The sequence below is a fragment of the Poecilia latipinna genome, unplaced genomic scaffold, assembly GCF_001443285.1.
Source record: "Poecilia latipinna isolate Pla-1442-1.1 unplaced genomic scaffold, P_latipinna-1.0 Scaffold2428, whole genome shotgun sequence".
NCBI classification, from domain to species: domain Eukaryota; kingdom Metazoa; phylum Chordata; class Actinopteri; order Cyprinodontiformes; family Poeciliidae; genus Poecilia; species Poecilia latipinna.
Genome location: NW_015115044.1, coordinates 68,034 through 88,044, shown reverse-complemented (window position 1 = coordinate 88,044; position 20,011 = coordinate 68,034). Strand labels below are relative to the sequence as shown.

General features: G+C 38.4%; 1 protein-coding gene and 1 long non-coding RNA gene across 2 annotated transcripts; one reads left to right on the top strand and one right to left on the bottom strand.

Annotated features, from left to right (window-relative positions):
- Positions 1–1,444: 1,444 nt before the first annotated feature.
- On the top strand, positions 1,445–19,479 carry LOC106937736 (galactosylgalactosylxylosylprotein 3-beta-glucuronosyltransferase 2-like). Its single transcript, XM_015019395.1, has 3 exons — positions 1,445–1,618; positions 13,364–13,512; positions 18,994–19,479. Exons 1-3 carry the CDS (start codon positions 1,474–1,476, stop codon positions 19,078–19,080), a joined length of 381 nt encoding a protein of 126 aa, XP_014874881.1. The 5' UTR covers positions 1,445–1,473; the 3' UTR covers positions 19,081–19,479.
- On the bottom strand, positions 13,519–18,483 carry LOC106937737 (uncharacterized). The gene is made up of 4 exons (XR_001422445.1): positions 18,471–18,483; positions 18,305–18,307; positions 16,830–16,835; positions 13,519–14,031 (listed from the first exon to the last, which is right to left on the bottom strand). It is a non-coding gene; the product is annotated as an uncharacterized LOC106937737 (long non-coding RNA).
- Positions 19,480–20,011: the final 532 nt, after the last annotated feature.

The window sequence follows — 20,011 nt, the reverse complement described above, 5'->3', positions numbered from 1 at the left end:
CTCAGCAGAAAGAAGGTGGGTTGCCGGAAAATATGTTTTCAGGCGTCAATTTTGATAAAAATGTTAAATTTAAATGTTAAATTTTTTTTATCTCAAACTCAGATCTCAAATTGATGATCGATTCTGTCAGACTTGGCAGATTAAGAAGTTTTGAAAGGTTTTCTTATATTTCTTACTGAATCCACCTGGCTTGGCTGTCAGAGAAGGAGGAATCAGGAGGGACTGATCAACCAATCAGAGGGAGAGTTGGGGTAACACAATATCTAGGTTGGGTGTTTCAACATTTTACCCGGAGAAAAGAGACTCTTCAGTTGTTTCTGTGCGTCACACATGTATTTTTTAAGTAAATACCTATATTTATTTTCAGAGTGTCTCAGGCGTCAGACAGTTGTTTGGGAGGTCGACCAGATCAGTGCCGTAAATCCACGTGTTGTGCTTCATTTCTACTCGGTGATGCAGTGCTGCTGTCTCTTTGTCATGAGCGACAAGCTGCAGGCGGTTTGAGTGAGAGATGAGATGCGGTATCTAAACGACTGAACCTCAAGGCGGGCAGCTCGGACTGGAAAATGGAATAACACACACACGCACACACAAACACACATGAAAGCATGGCTATTATTGTGGAGACTTTCCATCGACTTCCATTAATTTCTACAGCCTTATCCTTATCCTTATCCTAACCAAAACTCAATTCACACCTTAGTCCTAAATCTAACCCCTGACCCAAAAACAGCGTTTCCCTTTGTGGGGACCAGGCTTCAGTCCCAGTGAGTAGTGAGTCCCAATAACGTCGTATGTATCAGGCAAATGGTCCCCATAAAGTATTAAAAACAAACGCACATACAGACACATGCACATGTACACACACACACAAACACACACACACACACACGCACACACACACACAAACACACACACACACATAACCTACTGATCCCACACAGTCCAGCCCATCACCCACCCACTAAATTTGTATATCTCGCTCTCTCCTCGTCTCATTTTCCGTCGCGCTGCCGGTGGCTGTGTGCAAATTCACTTACTGTGCAAATGGAAAGCAGATCTGCACCATACAGTTTCATTTGGTCTCATATTCCTGCTGCAGGAGAGTCTCTTCATGCTGCTCTCCAGCACGTTTCAGATTAGATTAGAGATTATTCATGCAAACTGATGCACAAACAATTCATTCCAGACTCACTCTCACTGCTGCATCTCACTACCAAGGCTTGTGTCGTCCGCTTTGGGTCGGATGTTGTGCAGAAACTTTAACTAGAAGCTGAGTTTGAATGTTCAGAACATCATATTTTTAATTAAATCAGGTTTAGCACGAACAAACATCTTCTTCCCAGAAGGAGGCGAATAGATTGAGATTTTTTTTGGTGCTATTTCTGAATAAATCATAAATGAGAAATGTCTTTACATTTCAGGAAAGCCAATTTTCAGGACTGATTGCTTCTCATTTTTCTCTCCTTACAGATGCGAAGCACTCGAGGTGTTTCTGTTTGGCCTGTGGGATTTGTGGGTGGCCGAACATATGAGCGCCCCCTGGTGTCCGGGGGCAAAGTGGTTGGTTGGTACACTGGCTGGAGGCCGGATAGACCCTTTGCTACTGACATGGCAGGTAAGAAGCAAAATGGAGAGATAATGAGACTGACTTTTTCTGCCTCATTGGAAGAAAAATGTCTTGTGTTTCAGGTAACAAGATGCTAAGAAGTGATTATATATTCAATATCTAACCTCAAATATTCAATGTAATTCAACACAGTTGTTGCTAAAGGCAAAGTAACTCTCAGGGTGCATTCAGACCAGCCCTGATTGGTTCGTTTTCGTCAAACGCTGGTTCGTTTGGCGATGTATGAATTCGCAATCAAAGTCTGATGTGAATCAAAAAAGCAAACTCTTGCCGCCTAAGAACTGGGTCTCGGTTTGGTTGAAGTGAAACTGGTGCGGTTTGAATGCAGATGTGAACACCAAGCGGACCAGAAACTGCTCCAAAAGCAGGAAGTGGGCTACAGCGCAGGGTATTGTGGGTAACTACAACCAAAACAAACGCGAGAGTCCATCGCTAGCAAGAGAAATGACTTGAAAGGCAAATATTTTGTCTTTCGTAATGATAAAATTCTCTTTTGTCATTACAAAAGACAAAAGATAAATCCTACAACCCCTAAAATTTGATGCCATTTTTGTTCACATTTTGGAAAAGAAAAACGGAACAAAAGTTTCATTTTTGGTTCCAAATCGAACCGGACTGTCAGGTGTAAAAACATCCTCAAACATGGTTCTGGAGGAATTTTGCTGCCATTCAGGTTTCCAGCAGCCCAACAACAGAATCTCAGTCAATGTTGCCTTGATTCCTTTCTTTTCTGTAATAAATGTCCAGCTATGATTCGTTTTATCATCCCATTGATGACCCAACTTCATTTGCCTCCCTTTCAACTCTAAATACTGTGAACTCCAATGACTGCTGGAAAGGACAAATGTTCATTCTTGTTGGTTGTGCAGGAGGCTCTACTTATGCTTTTCAAAGATGCACAGCTGTACAATTTTGCATTTGTTTGTAGCCATTTTGACGCTTGAGTGTAAGCGCCAAGTCGGGGGGTGTGGCCAGCAGCCACGTCTTTGGATTTAAAGCAACAGGAGGCCTTCAAGCAGCTCATAGGAAGAACTGAGAAGAGTAAACTCTCTCCACCAAATCTAAGAATGATTTGGTGCAAGCAATGTAACAAACATGTTTGGTAGACATATCCTAACCCCTTCAAGGAAGCAAAATAGGTCACAGTTGCTCTAGAGCAGGAAACTCTTGTTTCTACAGAGCTGATCATACTGATCATAGACACCTGAACATGTTGTAAAATGTGGGAGATAATTTAGAAACAAGCCAGTTTCTTCATTTTAACTTTCTAGTCCTTTACTGAAAATAAAACCATTCTTTCTTTTTCAAGTTCTCAGGTCTCGTCGATTGAACAGCTGAAATCAGACTGAATATTTTTGATTTGTTTGCTGCCAGCTGGGGAAACACAGATACTGAGTTGCGCTCTCTCCTTCCTAGCATGTCCACACGAATCACGCTGCTTTCTATTGAGCTGCTTTTTTTTTCATGGATTAATTTGCCATAAAATGAGATCTGATCTTTCCAATTAAATGTTCCAACTGTTACTCCTCCACAGAGGAGCTGCTACGCGTCTTTGCTTCATAGTTTATTCCTCTGATGAATCACTAGGCGGGATTCAAGAGCCTCGCTTAATAAAACGGTGCTGATAAGCGACAGAGTAAACAGTTTCAGGATAACTGATTGTGAAAAATCCATCACCTGATCATGTCTCTTGCTTCAGCGTTTAAAAATATCTCATCAAACACAGAAACGGTTAGAAAGTATTTGAGTTTTTGAATAATATTAAATAAATTATGACATTACTAAACAATTTACAAGAATCAAATCTGAATTTGTAGATTAAAATATATTCAGGAAGGGCTGGTTCTAAAGTTTAGCAGATGCATTTGATCCACTAGCAAATTTTGTCATCAGGTTTGCACACATTTCAGGAATCATTTTGGTCATTTTTTGTTTTCTGCACTGCTGCTTTCCAAATCAAAGCTTCAGCTCACTGCACACACCTACAGGATTGAAACTCAGACATTTCTGAGATTCAAAAGTCCAAAATTTGCAAGAAAAACTCAAACGGTGTCAGAAGTCGAAAACATTCCACAATTGGAAATGTTCTGAGCTTTAAAATTCCAGCACTTTCAACCTTTGAAGCTCAGAATTTTCCAAGTTTCTTTTAGAATTTTTCTGGGATTTATCTCAACATTTCTGGTCAATCTGGTCAATCTCTCTGAGTTCTGAGAACAGACACTTTTTGTTGTTTCTTTTGTCTTTAAAATTGTTATTAAAAGTGTTTTGGACAGATTTAAGGATGTAATCATTCTTTTTTTAAATAGCATCAAACAAATAAAAAGTACATTTATGACAAAAAAAAACTATACAATTTCGTCTATCTACTATAGGTGAGATGAATTAAAATACAGTAGTTATTTTTCTTGCTTTCGACATAAGAATCTAATCAAACTCCAGAATAATGAGTACATAGACCAGACGTTGCACACAGTTTTTAAAAAACTTAACTTACAGTGCTGACGACCAAAGGAAAAGATGAAGCACATGGATCCATCAATCTGTTTGCACCTCCTTTGTAAAAATCCAATCAGCGTCTCTCCAGCCTGGGAGAAGGTAATTCATCACACTGACCAAATAACAGCGCAGCGTCCGTCGCCTCTCGTTATTTCTCCTCACTATGGGCTTTTTCGGGGGGAGCAGTGGATGGTTAGAAAAACTAGAGTTGAAAAGAAAGGAACATGACAGAGCAGCAGAGGTGGATTCAAGTGGCTTTGGCGTGTTTTTCTGTGTTTTCTTACCCAACTGCATGCTAGCACGCTAGCAGTTCTTATCCCTCCATTTTCTCTTAAATCGTCCCTAACCTCACAATGTGCACCATAATTATGCCCCTTTATTTTGCACTGCTTTGTGTAATTATATAGTCAATTTGTTATGCAAGGATTTACTGCTGCGGATGCGTTAAGATGTTTGTCTTTCCCTTCATTTTTTTATTTTTATTTAAATTTTGCAAAGACGACGTCTGCGAAGAGCAAACAGCCCAAATTTTATTCACTCCTAAATTATTATTCATTGGATTTACAATAGGGTGTCTGCAGAGCCCTCAGCGAGTGCCAGTCCGTGTCTTAATAGCATTGTGTTATACAATGCTGTATTGTTAGCAGACCACTAAAGCCTCCCATCCACTGCTCTGTCTCATTTATCCAGACACAATGGAGCCTGCACAATTACGGTGTGGAGTACTATTCACCTCAGTCTGTATGGGTTTCTCTAATTGTGCACACACACACACACGCACACAGCAGAAGAGACGCTAATACACACCTGCAGTCGCTTGAATTGAGACAAGAGGAGGATGTACACATGAATATGCAGAAAGCATCCAGTTAAATAAGAGCTTGTTTTACAGCTGGAGACAAACGTGTGTGTGAAGACGGAGTAAAAACAAAGCGCAGGTTTTGTGCAGGAACATGCACGGCAGCACAGAGAGGCTTGTACCTTCGTTGAAGTGCTACTTGTGGCTTGGGAGTGCTTTCAGGGATGGGGACATGAAAGTGTTTAACCCTGAGTAACCCCAGTGTTTATATCCTGATGCTGCGATGGCGAGACGGCAGGAGCAGAGAGCAAACTGTTATCATAGTGGGAGGAGAACTTAGCAGAAAAACAACATGCGTGGGTCAAAACCTCACATCCTAATGTGTATATTTATGTTTTGTTGTCCACAGTTTGAGGCTTTTCAATTTTAGGGTGAGATAAAGCAAAACATGCATTAGTTTGGGATTTTGTTCATTTCCAGCTGCTTCCACTTTCAAGCTAACATCTTTTCTGTTGTTTCCCGAAGGTGTTTCATTTACAAAAAAAAACATTGAACTTCTCAGAAAAGCAACAGTGTTGGGAGAAAATCCTTAACCTCGTTGTTCTGATACTTGTTAAATCCTGCAGAACATTTTAGGTTTTATTTGTCTGTCCTGAGTCACGGCTGTATGGCACTACATATCAGACAGAAAGCTTCACAGAGATTCAGGACAGCAAACATGTTGTTGTCATTCGGTGGGACAGGATCTGCTGCCAGCAAGGTCAGTCCTGTCTGAATCAGGTCATTTTTGTTTAAAAAAAGCTCTAGAGGGGCGATGGGACGTCTCCATCCCTGTCCTCTGTCAGTGCTGTTGCTAAAAACCTTTAACTTCTCACCTGATTTTCTTACATCAGGAAACTTTTGGTCTAAATGAGCTTTATTCAGCTTCACCAGGTGAATTTGAGTCAGATTGTGCAAATGTGATTGACAGATTCCTGCTGCTTAAAACAGCAGGTTATCATTTATGTCCAAACAAATGATTAAATTCATCTTTTAGATGCACTTTGTTGTGTTAATGTTTGTTTTTCTAGAAATGGAAAGTATTTTACTAATTCCATACTCTTACTTGTATGGATGCTTTCTTTCTATTTTGCTCCATTTATTCTCAGTTGCTTTAGATAGTGCTACCTCTGTGTTTCACCATAATAATTTACCTTTCTATTTGCCTTGATAGCCAGTTAAGTAAAGCTTTTAATGTCAGCACAAAATTGCTGTATTTTTAGGAAAATGGGTAGCCTATTGTCAGAGTCAGTCTCCAGCCAAGTCTGGTGTTGGGGTAAGATAGATAAATAGATAGATAAATATTGCAACCATTATATATATTAAGAAAGTTTATAGACTTTATTTCGAAAAGATGAGGAAATAAAAAGAAAAAAGAGGATTCTGTAAGCATTCTCTGATCCAAAAATAATTTTGCAATGCAAGTTTAAGCAAAAGCACAATTATTTTTTTTATATATAGCCAGCTATTGCTAAAATAACAAAACAGTTCACTATTACTACAATCACTGTTTTTCTTACAAATTATATTTCTATGTGACAAATACATAATTTACTTTTAAGTGTAGTAAAATAAAACCAGTAAAACCAACCATTTTTTAAACTAAATAGCATAGCTACTTTTTAAGCTAACTAGTTAGCTTAAAAAGTAGTTAGCCAGTTAGCTTAATATATAGCATATATTGGTAAGAAACTAGGCATGCTAGCTATAAAACAACAACAACAAATGATTTCAAGTAATAAAAGTGACATCACAACTTTCAAATAATACTAAAAGCATGGCTAATGAAGCAACTATTCACACTTAAATTACTTTATTTTTTGGAGTATAGATGCTTAGAAACAGACTGTTTGGTTGATATAAATACTTCAGGTAAATCAAACAGAAAATAAGGTCTATATTGCTGACAAGTATGAAAAAAGAACTAAATGTTTACCTAATGAGAAAATCTTCAAACTGCACTCAAAAAAAGCAATAAAAGACGTTTTTTTAAAGGGGACATGTTACACATTGATCAATGAAATGATTGGAACATAATGGTACAGTAACAAAATGAGACTATTTTATTTTATATAATTCCAGCTCACATTGTGTTTAGAATGTGCTCTTTACTTTTTTAATTACTTTCTTTCTTCATTTATTAATGCTGATTGTATTGCAGTTTGTACATAATATGAACACTGAATGCTGCCAGTCAAGCACCACGTTCAGTTTTTAACAGCTGGTCACAGGGGGATCAGTGTGGTGAGTTTTCTTGAACTCTGGCTTTGTTTTTCTGCTTGATTTTGTTTTAGCTGGTGATATCTGCATGGTTTCCATGGAGATTTGTTTTTGTGTGTTTTTCCTTTTTTTGCGTCTCTGTTGTTGCTTGTCAGTCACACTGATGGTTGGCACATGACATTTTTCTCCAGGGATTTCCTGCTGCTATTGTTGCTGTTTCAAAAACAAAAATACCAAAAATGGATCCAGTTACCGTCCGTTCCTCGGATTGTGTTGGAAGATTTTCCTGAACTGCAGGAATGGAATCGCTGTTGTGTTGAATGACACCATCACACAGGTTATGCTTGAAAAGCATCTTTAAAGGTGACCTATTATGCTTCATTTGACATGTTAGAATTGGTCTTTAGGCAAAACAAAACATGTCCATTACATTTTTAGCACAAACTCATTCTTAGATAATGAGATTTCAGTCTGCTCAGTTCTGCCTATAAGCTGTGTTAGGGCCTGTTGTCACTTTAAATCCAAATAAACTGCTGCTATTGTACAATTATGCAATTATACAACTGTACATCTTTGAAAAACATAAGTAGAGCCTCCTGCACAACCAACAAGAATGCAGCAGGTGGTTCCTAGAAAACAAAACAAAACTTTTCCAGCTGCCATTGTACAGTGGCTAAACCAGCTAGCCAAATGTGCTGGAACTCAGCTTGGGTTGCTAGGTGATGGGCGGAACTCAGCTTTGGTTGCTAGGTAACGGGTAGTGTCTGCTAATTTGTGACGTTACATTCTGAAAGTTTTTGAAACGGCTCATTTTCCAGACAAAAAAATATCAACTTGTTGCCAAAATATGCCTGGGTGGGTTATTTTAAGTGATTGTTCTGTTTTTAAAAGCAATAGTGACACAAATGGAAGTACAAAAACCTGCAAAATACAAACGTCTCCTTTAAAATCAGCAGCTGAACATGTCACGCTGAATAGATTAACTTGTTTTTTTGTATTAGCTTCTCAACTAAAAACTTATCAAAGTTCAATAACCGTAAGGGAGACAGAAATGAAGACTGGCTGCTGCTGTGCATGTAAATAAAGAGGATAACAGTGAGATTTTTGCTGCACTGAGGCCTTAGGCGTCGGGTTACACAGCAATCAAGTTGAGATCAACCAGCAAAGCCTGTGAGGATGTGCCAGGAAATATTATTACCCCTGCAATCACCTTGTGTGTTCACTCATCTTCAACATACATGTACTCTTTAAGATGAAGTGGTATTCATAATCACTCAATGTTTTTACACAATGTATATTTTACTGGAATCTGACAAAGTAATGCATTATAGAGCATAAATGCGATAATTTATAAATCTGGAAAGCGTGGTGAGTTCATCTTTTCGTAAATTCACCATGTAAAATTTCTTCCTATTCTTTACTGTAATACAGCTAATAATCAGAATGAAGGGATAATGTCTGATAACATCAATTTCTGAGCCCTGCAACATTATTTAAAACATCAATGAGCTTTGATCCAAACCTGTCTTTTGCAGCTCCTATCAGTGTTGCATTGATCTCCATCCATGACAAGCTTCTCTGTTCCTGTTGGGAAATGTTGGAATGACATGACATGACATGACAACAATAAAATAAATCAGGATGAAGCGTTGTATGAGTTTTCTGCCACATCATGCAGCCTAAAAAGTTCATTTTTATTCTGACCAGAACATCGTCTACTCTTCTCCCTTATAGTTTGTTTTGTAGCATCAACTTGCTTCCACTAGTGTAAATTATTATAAGCAGTAAGATAAGTTTCACACACTGAGCAGATCAACAGAATAAATCAATTTGTGGTCGTGCCAGAACTTTCTTCATCTGAACAGAAACAAACCGAAGTAAATATTTTTTCTACCAAAAGAGGAACAATTTAGATTCAACACAGCTTCAGTTATTATAGCTAGAAACTAATGATCAACCCTGAAATCCGGACACAGTGATGGACTCAGACGTGAACCTTCAAAAACACATAAAGACAGTTTCAAAGTTGGCCTTTTATCACCTGAAGAACATTTATAGTCCCAACAAGATCTTAAAATATCTTTAAGAAATTAATGTGTTTATCTTTAGTCACATTGATTACTGCAACAGGCCTGCCTAAAAAAATCAGTCAGACAAATGCAGATGATCCAGAACTTTTCACTAAATCTATGAAAATATCACCCCAGTTCTAAAGTCCTTACATTGTCCTTGAACTTGCGTTGTTTTGTGGCAAACTGCAAAGAAAATCTCCACATTTTTGGAGCACCTAACCACTTGTTACCACCCAATTTCTGCATCTGAAATCTGGATCCCAGAAGGTTTGATACTGAATTTAAATTACAGACAAATGGACTCTGTAAAAGCAACTGGTTTATTTAGGATCATGAGAGTGAAAGGGGATGGATTTATATTTAATCCCCATCTAAAAATGCTTGTAACTGTCTATTTTTAAAACATACGTAAGAGAGAAAAAGTCTCAAAGTGCGTTAAAGGCAAAGGAATAAAAAAATGTTTTACGTAGAGTTTTAAATACCGATCTGCAAACAGGCTAATGTGTTTCTGGTTCTTCGGGTCAGACGCTGTTGGTCGGAGTAATATGTGCTTCAGCATCTTATTTGCTCGCTGGTTTCAGGTTAGCAGTGATCTGTTTCACCGCAGTTGCTTCCAGGTGAGAAGATGTTTATCTTGTAATTGCTCCCATATCTGTTTGCTCCACCTAAGCTGCATCGTATATCTCTGTGACAAACCTGCAGTATCACACCCAGAGCAGTAATAACCCTGACACCAGCATGGCCTAATAACTCTGTGGGTGTTATACACGTTTAGATTTGTATAGATGTAGCCCTTCTTTGTTTGTCTCAGGTCCAGTAGGTTGACTTCACATTCAGGTTCACCATATTTATTCTAACAAACAGGAAATCAAGTAGGTGGTTAATTTCAAACCAGAAACTTGAGCACATTAATAAAATAAAATAAATAACCCCAAGCAAACTACTAAGCAATATCTCCCTGTGAGCAGTTAGCAGCAGTTAAAATTTGTAAAATTAAACGTAGCTAAAATTGTTTAAAATGTATACAAAACGTAGCAAAATTACTCGTGAAACACTGTATATTATCAAATTTGTTTAAAGCATGTTAAAAATATAATACTTGTCAAGAATACACAGAGCTGATTCTAATACATACCACAGTTACCGATGGCAACAGAAAAAAGGGGGCGGAGCCGTCAGTTGCTGGTTGCTAGGTAACCACCAACTGCCAAGAGCAGCAACAGAACTTCATACCCCAATAAATGTCTGGAGAAACAACTTGCTGACCAAACAAAATAAATCCAAACAACAAACAAACACATTTTGACAAACTTTACATTTATAATATTGTAAAATTAACAACAAAAAAAGACACCAAGTTCAGTCAGAAAAGGTAGAACTTAGTAACTAGTAATTTCTCTCTTAGGGTTTCTTTCCCAGCAGAGTGTTGCAGCTGGAGAGATGTTTCTCAGAGGGGGGGAATTTAATCGCTGATGCACCAGTTGCAGCAGGAAGCCACCCACCAATAATCTGCATGAATTAATATTCACTAATTGTGCTGATACTGTATGCCAAGCTGCTTTTTGAGAAATATCCACAAATAGACTGTAGTAGTAGTAATGCTCTGAACCAGAAGCTTTGACATCCACGCTCTGCTGGAAATATGGAGCTGAATAAATTATTTACCTTAACCAGAATAATTCAGCATTTTCTGCAATCAGAAAATACACTTTTACCAATAATTTACTAGAACTTGACTGATAAAGTCCTGTTGTATCTTTTTTCTTTATTTTTATTCACCAGTTAATGTATATAACATAAACATCACAAACTATTAAAAAAAACCATAAAAATAATACTAAATACATGCATACATATAAATAAACTTATAAATATTTTATATAAAATAATAAGAAAATAAAACTAATAAAAAACAGCCATCACAATCTTTGATAACTCTTTGAAGCATCTAAATTAATGAGTTAAAACAACATTTCCTTTGGAATTGATAAAGTATTTTTGAATTACATAAAATTTGAAAAGAGAGGTATTGATCTACAAAATACATAACTGAATAAGAAAATGAACAAAAGCAACAAAAATAAAATACACAAGAAACAAAAGCAAAGGAAGCAAAATGCATTTCAATAAACATGGTGTCACAACAAAAACAATTAAATTGTGGGTTGGAATCTACTTTAGTTTTTTTTATGATTTGCATTATTATTAAATAGGCTACCCACATATTTTGGCTAGAAGTGGAAAACAGAGAGAGAAAGTAAGTAAATAAATAGATAAATAAATCAAAGCGTATGCCAGAACAAAGAATAAATACCCAATAATAAGATCTTATCCTTTATTTATTTATTCTTTGCTACGTTGCATCTCTTCATTTTATTATTCTTAATTAGTATTTCAATGTGGCTAACTTTCATCTGATCAGTCCTTTTTCTGTTTATCAGAACTGGACATTAAAAGCCTTTTTTTTAAACTCAGCAGGTGGTCGGCGGCTTAGCTTTGTTTTTAGATGGTCCTTTGGGGTTTCACTGTAAACAACCGATGCTTCTGTTTACATCTTATGATGCGTATCGCACAAACTCCTTCTGATTCAGTCACTTTCCCTCCCTATAAAACACAACTAATTCTTCTCAGGCACTCAAAATGAAATCGTTTATTTTCTTTTTTTCCTGCTCTTCAGTTTAGGGTTCACAGTGGATCATCTCACCGTTCTTATATTTCACCAACTCTCTCTTTTATTTCACCATCTCTGTGGTCTTCCTCTTCCTCAGGCATCTGGATATCAAACATCCTTTCATTTTATACAAGCTGGTGTATTTATTTAGACAAAAAAAATCCGCTTGAGCTGATTTAGCAACATTATAGACAATCAGCAGGTAAGATGACCTGAAAGTCTAATAATTTTAAGATGTTAAACATTTGAAAGTTTGAGATGTCTTTGTATCACCGGCCGCTTTATTAGGTACACCATGCTGGTATGAGAGACTCTTTTTCCTTTCAGTCTTTGGTTCATAAAGGTGTTGGAAATATTAATTTTTGGGGTTTTAGTCCACATAGAAAGGACAGCTTTGCACAGTCAGATTTATTGGCCCTATATCTATGATAGATGCTCCACAACATGATAAATCTGGTGACTGTGGAGTCCGTTGGAAAACAGTGAACTCTAACAGATTTATGAGATTAGTCAAAAGTTATTTAAAGGGGCAGTAACATGTATTTTCCAGGCACATAGTGGCACCTTACAGCACAATCTATGTTCATGGTCCAAAACCCAAAATATCACAGAGCATACAGCTTGTCACAGCTTGTTACAGGAGGAATTAAGTAAAGAAATCTACTGAAACATCTCAGTGAACAGCGCAGCCTTAAAGTCTGTAAGCTAAGTGAGAGAGAATCAGCACATGTGAAATTATAACTTCTGGCCTTGAGGTCAGCTGACACATCTGATGTGTGAAGGGCGAGTGAATTTGTGTCAAAACATGGTGTCAGAAGTTATTGTCATGCAGGAAATATGGTTAAATGAGCTCAAAAAAAAGTTAAATATTGCAAAATAATTTTACATTTTCCATTCTTACAAAAAGTCAAACAACTTTTTAAAATTAATAAACACTAACCCTTTCTGACGTTTCAAAAATGTTCAGTTGCAACAACTTTTTTTTAAATGTGTTTATAATAACATTGCCTCAAATAAAAAGTCACTTTTGACTTGAAGTTGGGGGCCACAGAAAATCCGTCCGCGGGCCACATGTGGTCCCCAGGCCACACGTTGGACACCCACAAGAGGTGGAAAGAAAATGTGCCTTTTTTTCCTCAGTTTGTTTCCTTTAATTGTGACTCTAATCTCACAATCTAATTTATTCCTCTGCCTTCAATTATACCCCTGCTGGTGATTTCTCCCCAGTCGTTTCTGCTCCCTGGAGCAGTCGCCGCTTCATCGTCCCCTTTGACCCCGTCTCATCTAAACCACAATTATCACAGGACGGCGGCCGACGCCTCGCTGTAACTGGATTTCCCGTAGGAACGTTAATGAACACGGTTTTCTGCTGTGATCCTGACGGGCCGGTGATGTTCCTTTTATCCAAGATGGCTGACCTCCTCGCTCTTCCTCAGGCTTCTCGGTGAACCTCCAGGTGATCCTGGCGAACCCGCGGGCGCTCTTCAAGAGGCGGGGCTCCCAGCCGGGGATGCAGGAGTCCGACTTCCTGAAGCAGATCACCAAGGTTTCCGAGCTGGAGCCCAAGGCGAACAACTGCACACGGGTCAGTAACCTCTGTTTCCACGGCAACAGACTTTAAAAGCAGTTTTGGATTTCGGGCGTTAATGCAGGTCAGGAATCCTCACGGATGGAGTCAGGAAGCCTTTTTCCATTTAATACTGGAAAAATGTTGAGGCAAACTTTCTTCCAGATAAGAAAAAAAGAACGTTAGTAATTTATGGATCATCTTTAAGCTTTTTACATTGAATTTGGAGAATATTTATATGTAACACATGGGGCTAAAACGATTAATTGGATTAATCGTGATTCATTTAAGTAATCGTCAGCTTAGTTATCGATTAATCATTAAGTGCAGTATGCAAACTCAAAAAAAATGTACCAAGTACATTTTGTAATCCAAAAAATAATAATTAACAGATCAGCTTTACATTGTATTAAAGTTGAGCTAAGCATAAAAGTCTGACCTTTTCACCTGTTAGAAAATTTCTACAAATATTCACTAAAGTAATGTTGTTATTGTATTTTAGACAATAAAATGTTTATTTTCTTATTTTAAAAAGATCTGGAATTATTTGTCTATTTGTATTTTTGTGTATTTCTAATATATAAAATAACCTTTGGTGGTTAAATAAAAAATCTGCAGGATGTGTCCATGTTTTTATCCGATTAATCAATTAATCGTCAGAATAATCAATGATTTATGAATGATTTATTACTGAAGTAATCACTGGTAACGTGTTTGCAGAAGTCTGTCTTTTCACCTGTGTTATGGTCTGGCTCTTAAACCATAACAAATGAAAGGGAAGCATCGGTTATTATCACCGCTGCTGGATTCTTGAATAACTGTCCAGACGGATCGTTTGTTATTTCATCTGAGCTGATGTGACGTCAGCTGAGCAGTCCGTGCAAAAACACAATCAGAACAGGTTTTTGCTTTAACTTTTCCAACTAATATAACTCTCTTTGCATTAAATGAGTCTGCAATCTGATCATCTTTTAAAAAAAACAAAGTGTGTCACTGCCAAACCTCCAGGTTTAACATGTTTCTGGCGCTGTTGGCACTTATGAAAGCGCCGTCATAATAATGGCAGCGGTAACCAACCACTAGGCATCTCTCCTCACTATTGACAGCGTGAGTCATGCTATGAGCTACTGGCACAATCTAAACATAGACCCACACCGGCTGAATTGAACAGAAATGGCAATGTGGCTCCATCAATTCTTGTTGTGCGCTCAGACAGCTCGGATCGATGCAGTTCATCTGAAGTCACCACAGGCCCTGTTGGCACTTGGCTTTATAAGGCCACTCATCCTCTTGACAGCCATCACAGAGCTGACTTACAGGACTGTTTGTGAGAAATGGATCCCATTATGGCTTTTTTTTTTTTCTTTCAAGCAACAAATGAGACAAACGTGATGACTGCCTGCTGCTGCTCCAAATGTGTGCTGATGCTGGGAGATTACAGAAAATTCTGGATTTCTCAGGATATTTCATTGCTTATTCAAAGTCTTACTTCAAACTCCAAGGAAAAGCTAACATTTTCACACAACCTTACTCCTTTAAAGGGAAATTACAGCCAGATGCTGTACATCAACAATACGCGTCAAACTTGATAGACAGCGCTAAGACCCGCCTCCTGGCTCTGATTGGTTGTTTTTAATCAGAAGCTGTGCATTTCTTCAGACAATAGCAGTGCAAGTAGCAGAAGGTGGAGGACTTGATATTTCACAGGTTTTACGTAAAAACTTTGTCAAATTTAAGTACAGTAGCTTTAATCACCCATTCAGGGAGAGGAGTTCACTGCCAAAAGAGAACTAAATGTGCAGGGATTGCTGTTTTAAGAGAGGAAAAGGGTTCATCACCTTGTTTCTCTCTCCATCCTCCTTTACCAGCACCTGTCCTTCCACAATCTACAGGAGGCAGCCCTTTTCACCACCAATCACAAAACGGAAAATCAAAATTTCCTGGTTCGCCGTACGCGAGCAGGACACACTGCAAATTCCTGGGTGGTTACCAGTAAACGTTTCCTGCTGGGGATAGAATAAAGACCCCTGGAGCTGCTGGATCATCGTTTCCAGCTGGCTGCTGAAAGCATCGCGGAGATGCCATACTGCTGAGTCTAATACAGGCTAATAACACAACGAGTCATTAGCACACAGGAGGGATGCATTCATCAGATCACAGATAAAACAGCACGACATCATTTGTGTATACATGTAAGGTAACACCTGCTATTATTATTTATTCAGAGGTCCAGAAACACTGATAGTGAATCCTGATCTACACTAAATAACAGATGAATTGAAGTAATTCTGTTTTTAGTGTCTTTACACTTTAAAAACGTCTGGTTGACAAAACATCCATCACCCCGCTGTTAAAATGAACTATGTGATTCTTTAATTAATCAGTAAAGTACAATTATGTATGTATGTATGTATGGATGTATGGATGGATGTATGTATGTATGTATGTATGTATGTATGTATGGATGGATGGATGGATGGATGGATGGATGGATGGATGGATGGATGGATGGATGGATGGATGGATGGATGGATGGATGGATGGATCCTAGCCAAAGTTTTATGTCTACTGATTTGGGCCTGAATCTCTTGAACTTATTGGCCTTTTTGATGCCTGAATAATTTCTGAATTGAATCTAAAAGTTTTCACGTAAAAGCATTAAATGTCCAGCAAACGAGTTACATTATTTAATAAACAGAAACATCAAAGCAGTTCCAGGAAACTTCCTCAGATACAAAAAGGTTTTGGTTCTTCAGCGTAGTTGTTTCTCTGAAATCGTTTTTAGCATTTTAAACTGTGTGACTCCAGTAACATGGCGCTGCTCCCTGCTGCTACAACACGCTAGCTCTGAGCTACCTGGGTTCCGATCACAGAGCCTTGAGCCCGACCTTGACGCTGTCGGGCAGTGATGCTCATCTGACGGCCGGGTCGGTGTCCGGGAGACGGCTGACAAGAGCCGCGATGTAGTTAGAGCGGGACAGTAATGGCAACAGACAGCAGTGACAGGACAAGAAAGGAGGGGGGCAGGCAGGAACAGATGGAGACAGATGATCCCACAGGACGGAGAGGAGATGGAGAGGTGCAGAAGCTTGAGCAGGGATGGAGAGGAAGGAGATAAAGAAAGGGTGAAAAGAAAAGAGGGAGAGGAGTTCTGCTGCCATGCGAGTCTGTCCTCCTGTCGGTGTCTCTGTTTGCTGCTAAGTCTCATTTTTATTCCACTGGTGGAGCTAAATAGATCTGTGGCCAGTAGCTGGTCGGGTCTGGACGATCTGATCCGCAAAACAGCTTGAGTGCTCTTCCAAATTACGGATTAGATGTGGTCAACGTCAGGGGACATTTTACTCCACTGTAACTGAGACTGAAGATGCTGGAATCAGCAGGGATCACACAGCAATAAAACAAGGGCTGAGACTAATGATTATTGATTAAATTATCACTTATTCTGACGATTAATCGATTATTCTGATGAGTCAAGTAATTAAGGGGTCAACAACATTAAAACAAGGGCTGAATCCAATGATTATAGGTTCAATTATCACTTATTCTGACAATTAATTTCAGGCCTATCTGCTTAACATAACATTAATACAGTGTAGTGTTAATCTGCAATTTTTCTAGATTAGCTGATTAATAATTGGACAGCAAAAAGTCTCAAAATTATTATTTTTTTCTTATTTCTTAACAGAATTTGAACAAGGTGAAGCTAAAAATACGCCAAATGAGTTTTAGGTATACCATGATGTTAGGGAGAATTTATTATTTTTAATATAGGTCCAAGTAGATTAGGCCCCTTGGCCGGCCCAAGGCATAAGCAAACGAAGCAGTCGCTTAGGGCTCCATGGAGGCTTGGGCCGGCCCTGTTAGGCCCTTCATCAAACCACTTTTAGTTTTACTCAGATTTTCCTTGGTGATAATCTGAAACATTTAAATGTGGGGAGAAACCAGTAAAAACAGGAGGAATGTGTGAGCTAATTTAAATAGTTTTTCACAGAAGTTGTTCAGAGTAAAATTGAAGCTGGAAGTGCAATTTACCAGAACGCATGTCATCTTGAAGGGAAAAGGTTTTTCCTACAAAATCCCCCTTTGATGAGAAGTAAAAATAGTGACCTCTCTTTGCAGAATAAAAAAACCGCCAAGCTTTTTGTCTCCATGTTGCCTGAAGGTGGAAGAAATAGATAGAAGAGGAAGGATGAGAGCAAAGCCGGGGGAGGAAAAGTGAATGTGATGAATGGAGAAGAAGTGTGTGTGTTAGACAGGCGAGCTCTGACTGCAGAATGTGCCGACCCGAACGCCGTTTCCCCCCACTGCTCTGGATCAGCGCCTTGGTAGCTGCTACATTAGCCTCATTAGAAATGCAAAGCAGGCCAATTAGCAGCAGAGAGAGCAGGAAGTGACACGTTCCACCTGAAGAAGCCCACAGAACAGACAGCATCAGTGTCCGCAGCCTGCAATAAATCACGCCTGTGTGAATCTCTGCACTTTTATAGGCTCATTAGTTATAGCTTAGGAAAGAAAAAAATGCAGATTTGAATCCAGGCTGAGTGAAACTCAGAAACTCTCCAGTGTTTCTCACCAATGAATTGCTGTGAAAATGGTTGCAAACAAGTGTGGTTAGTTTTTGATTTGATCCGTTTCAGGAGGTGTCAGACTGTTTCCCGCTGCTGCACTTCCTCTGATACAATGCTGTCTGCGTTGCGCGTCTTTTATTTGACAGATCCGGAGTTTCATCATCACATCAGGAAAGAAAGAGAGTCTCTGGTTCAAAAACATTTGTTCTCAGAGTGGAAAATATACAACTGCAAGAATATACTAACTTTATGCTGTCTCCTTGGTAATATCGTCACAGAAACATGCCGTTTTCAGGGATTTGGATCTTTTTGTATTTTGATCTAATAAAACAGAGGAAAGGAGAGTTTCTAGCTTTTCGTTGAACACAAAGAGACAGATCTGTGAAATTTATGTAAAACAAAAAACACTTTATTCTATTATCAGAGGTGTGTTGGGTTCTGGTCAAAAGTTTTCATTCACTCATCATGGGCCAACATGGCAGGATTATTCAACATCAAGGCATCTGTTAGCGAGTCGGATATCTGAGGCAGGAAGTGACAATATCTCCTCAAAGATAGGGCCATTGAAAAAGCGTTGACTTTTTTTCCTCATAAATCTGATTTAATCTTGTGGGATTAAAGTCAGAAATCTAAAAAAAAAAAAAAAAGCCAGAATTTTGAGAAAGACAGTTCTGATTTTGAAAAGTCATAATTCTAAGATTATAGTCAGAATTCTGGGAAAAGCAGTCAGAAAATAGAATTCTGAGGAAAAAAAATCAAAATTCTGAGGAAAAAAGTCAGAATTAAATAAACTGATCTCTGAGATCAAAGGGGTTATTTCGGGGGGTTGCAAAAATCACTTTTTTTTCCATAAAAATACTCTTAGGAAGGTGGCAACATTGTTCCCAGGTAATTAAAACACTCTCATTGCCTTGTTTTCTTCCACCTGCAGGTTCTGGTTTGGCACACTCGCACAGAGAAACCGCACCTCGCCAACGAGCCCAAGCTCAAAAAAGACACCGTGGACATCGAGGTGTGACGCCGTCACACTTTCAGCTTTGGAGCGAGCGACAGCGACCTGCTTTCTGCCCAGAACGGGCGGAGACGATCCGCACAGCGGACAAAAACTCTGAGGGTCTGCATGATTCATGACTCTGCCGTCCATCCAAATGCTGCTTTTGCGAGAACTGGACTCGTCTAAAAAGAGCTGCGACATCCTGGACTTTTCTTTTTTCTTCCATTCACATCCTGCTGATGTAACAACAAAACGTATAAATGTGAAACATTGTGCTGCTGAACTGAGAAGTGCCATGCGTGTCACTTTGATTCATCGTGTTGTCAAACTAACTGTTGGACGGCGATATAAAGAGGTCAGATTGATAATATGTGACTCTGTTGTCTGTTTTCAAAGCACATATTAATAAAACACGCTCAGTTACACCGTCTGGAGAATGAGCAATCACTACTCTGGGAAGATGTTTGCGCAGACTTTTTTTAATTCAGAAAAAAATATCCACACATATAAACCCAATATTATGTTATTTAACAGATGAACAAAGTGGAAAATAACTTCATTATCACCAAACCTACATTGGATTGATATATTCTGCATGTTTTAATGGAATTGTCTAATTAGGTCTGGCAGTTAAATAGTTCCGTACATTTATCTTTAATTTAATTAGTTATGTATTGTCTATTTTATTTTTATTTCTGGAATTTTTACAGCCTCTATATTGTGTCTGAGTTACAACATGATGATTTTTCTTAGATTTAATTTGCATTATCACAATGTCCAAAAATGTCTTGATTATAGGTACATAGAAGATCAAATGTGGGGAAAAAAGAACAAAAATCTATCATAGATTACCAAAACTTACACCCATGACGATTAGGATTCAGTTTTTAAGGTGTTTTATAAAACCAGTAGATTCAGTTTTTCCATAAATGTCTCCTTTTTGCAAAGCAACATA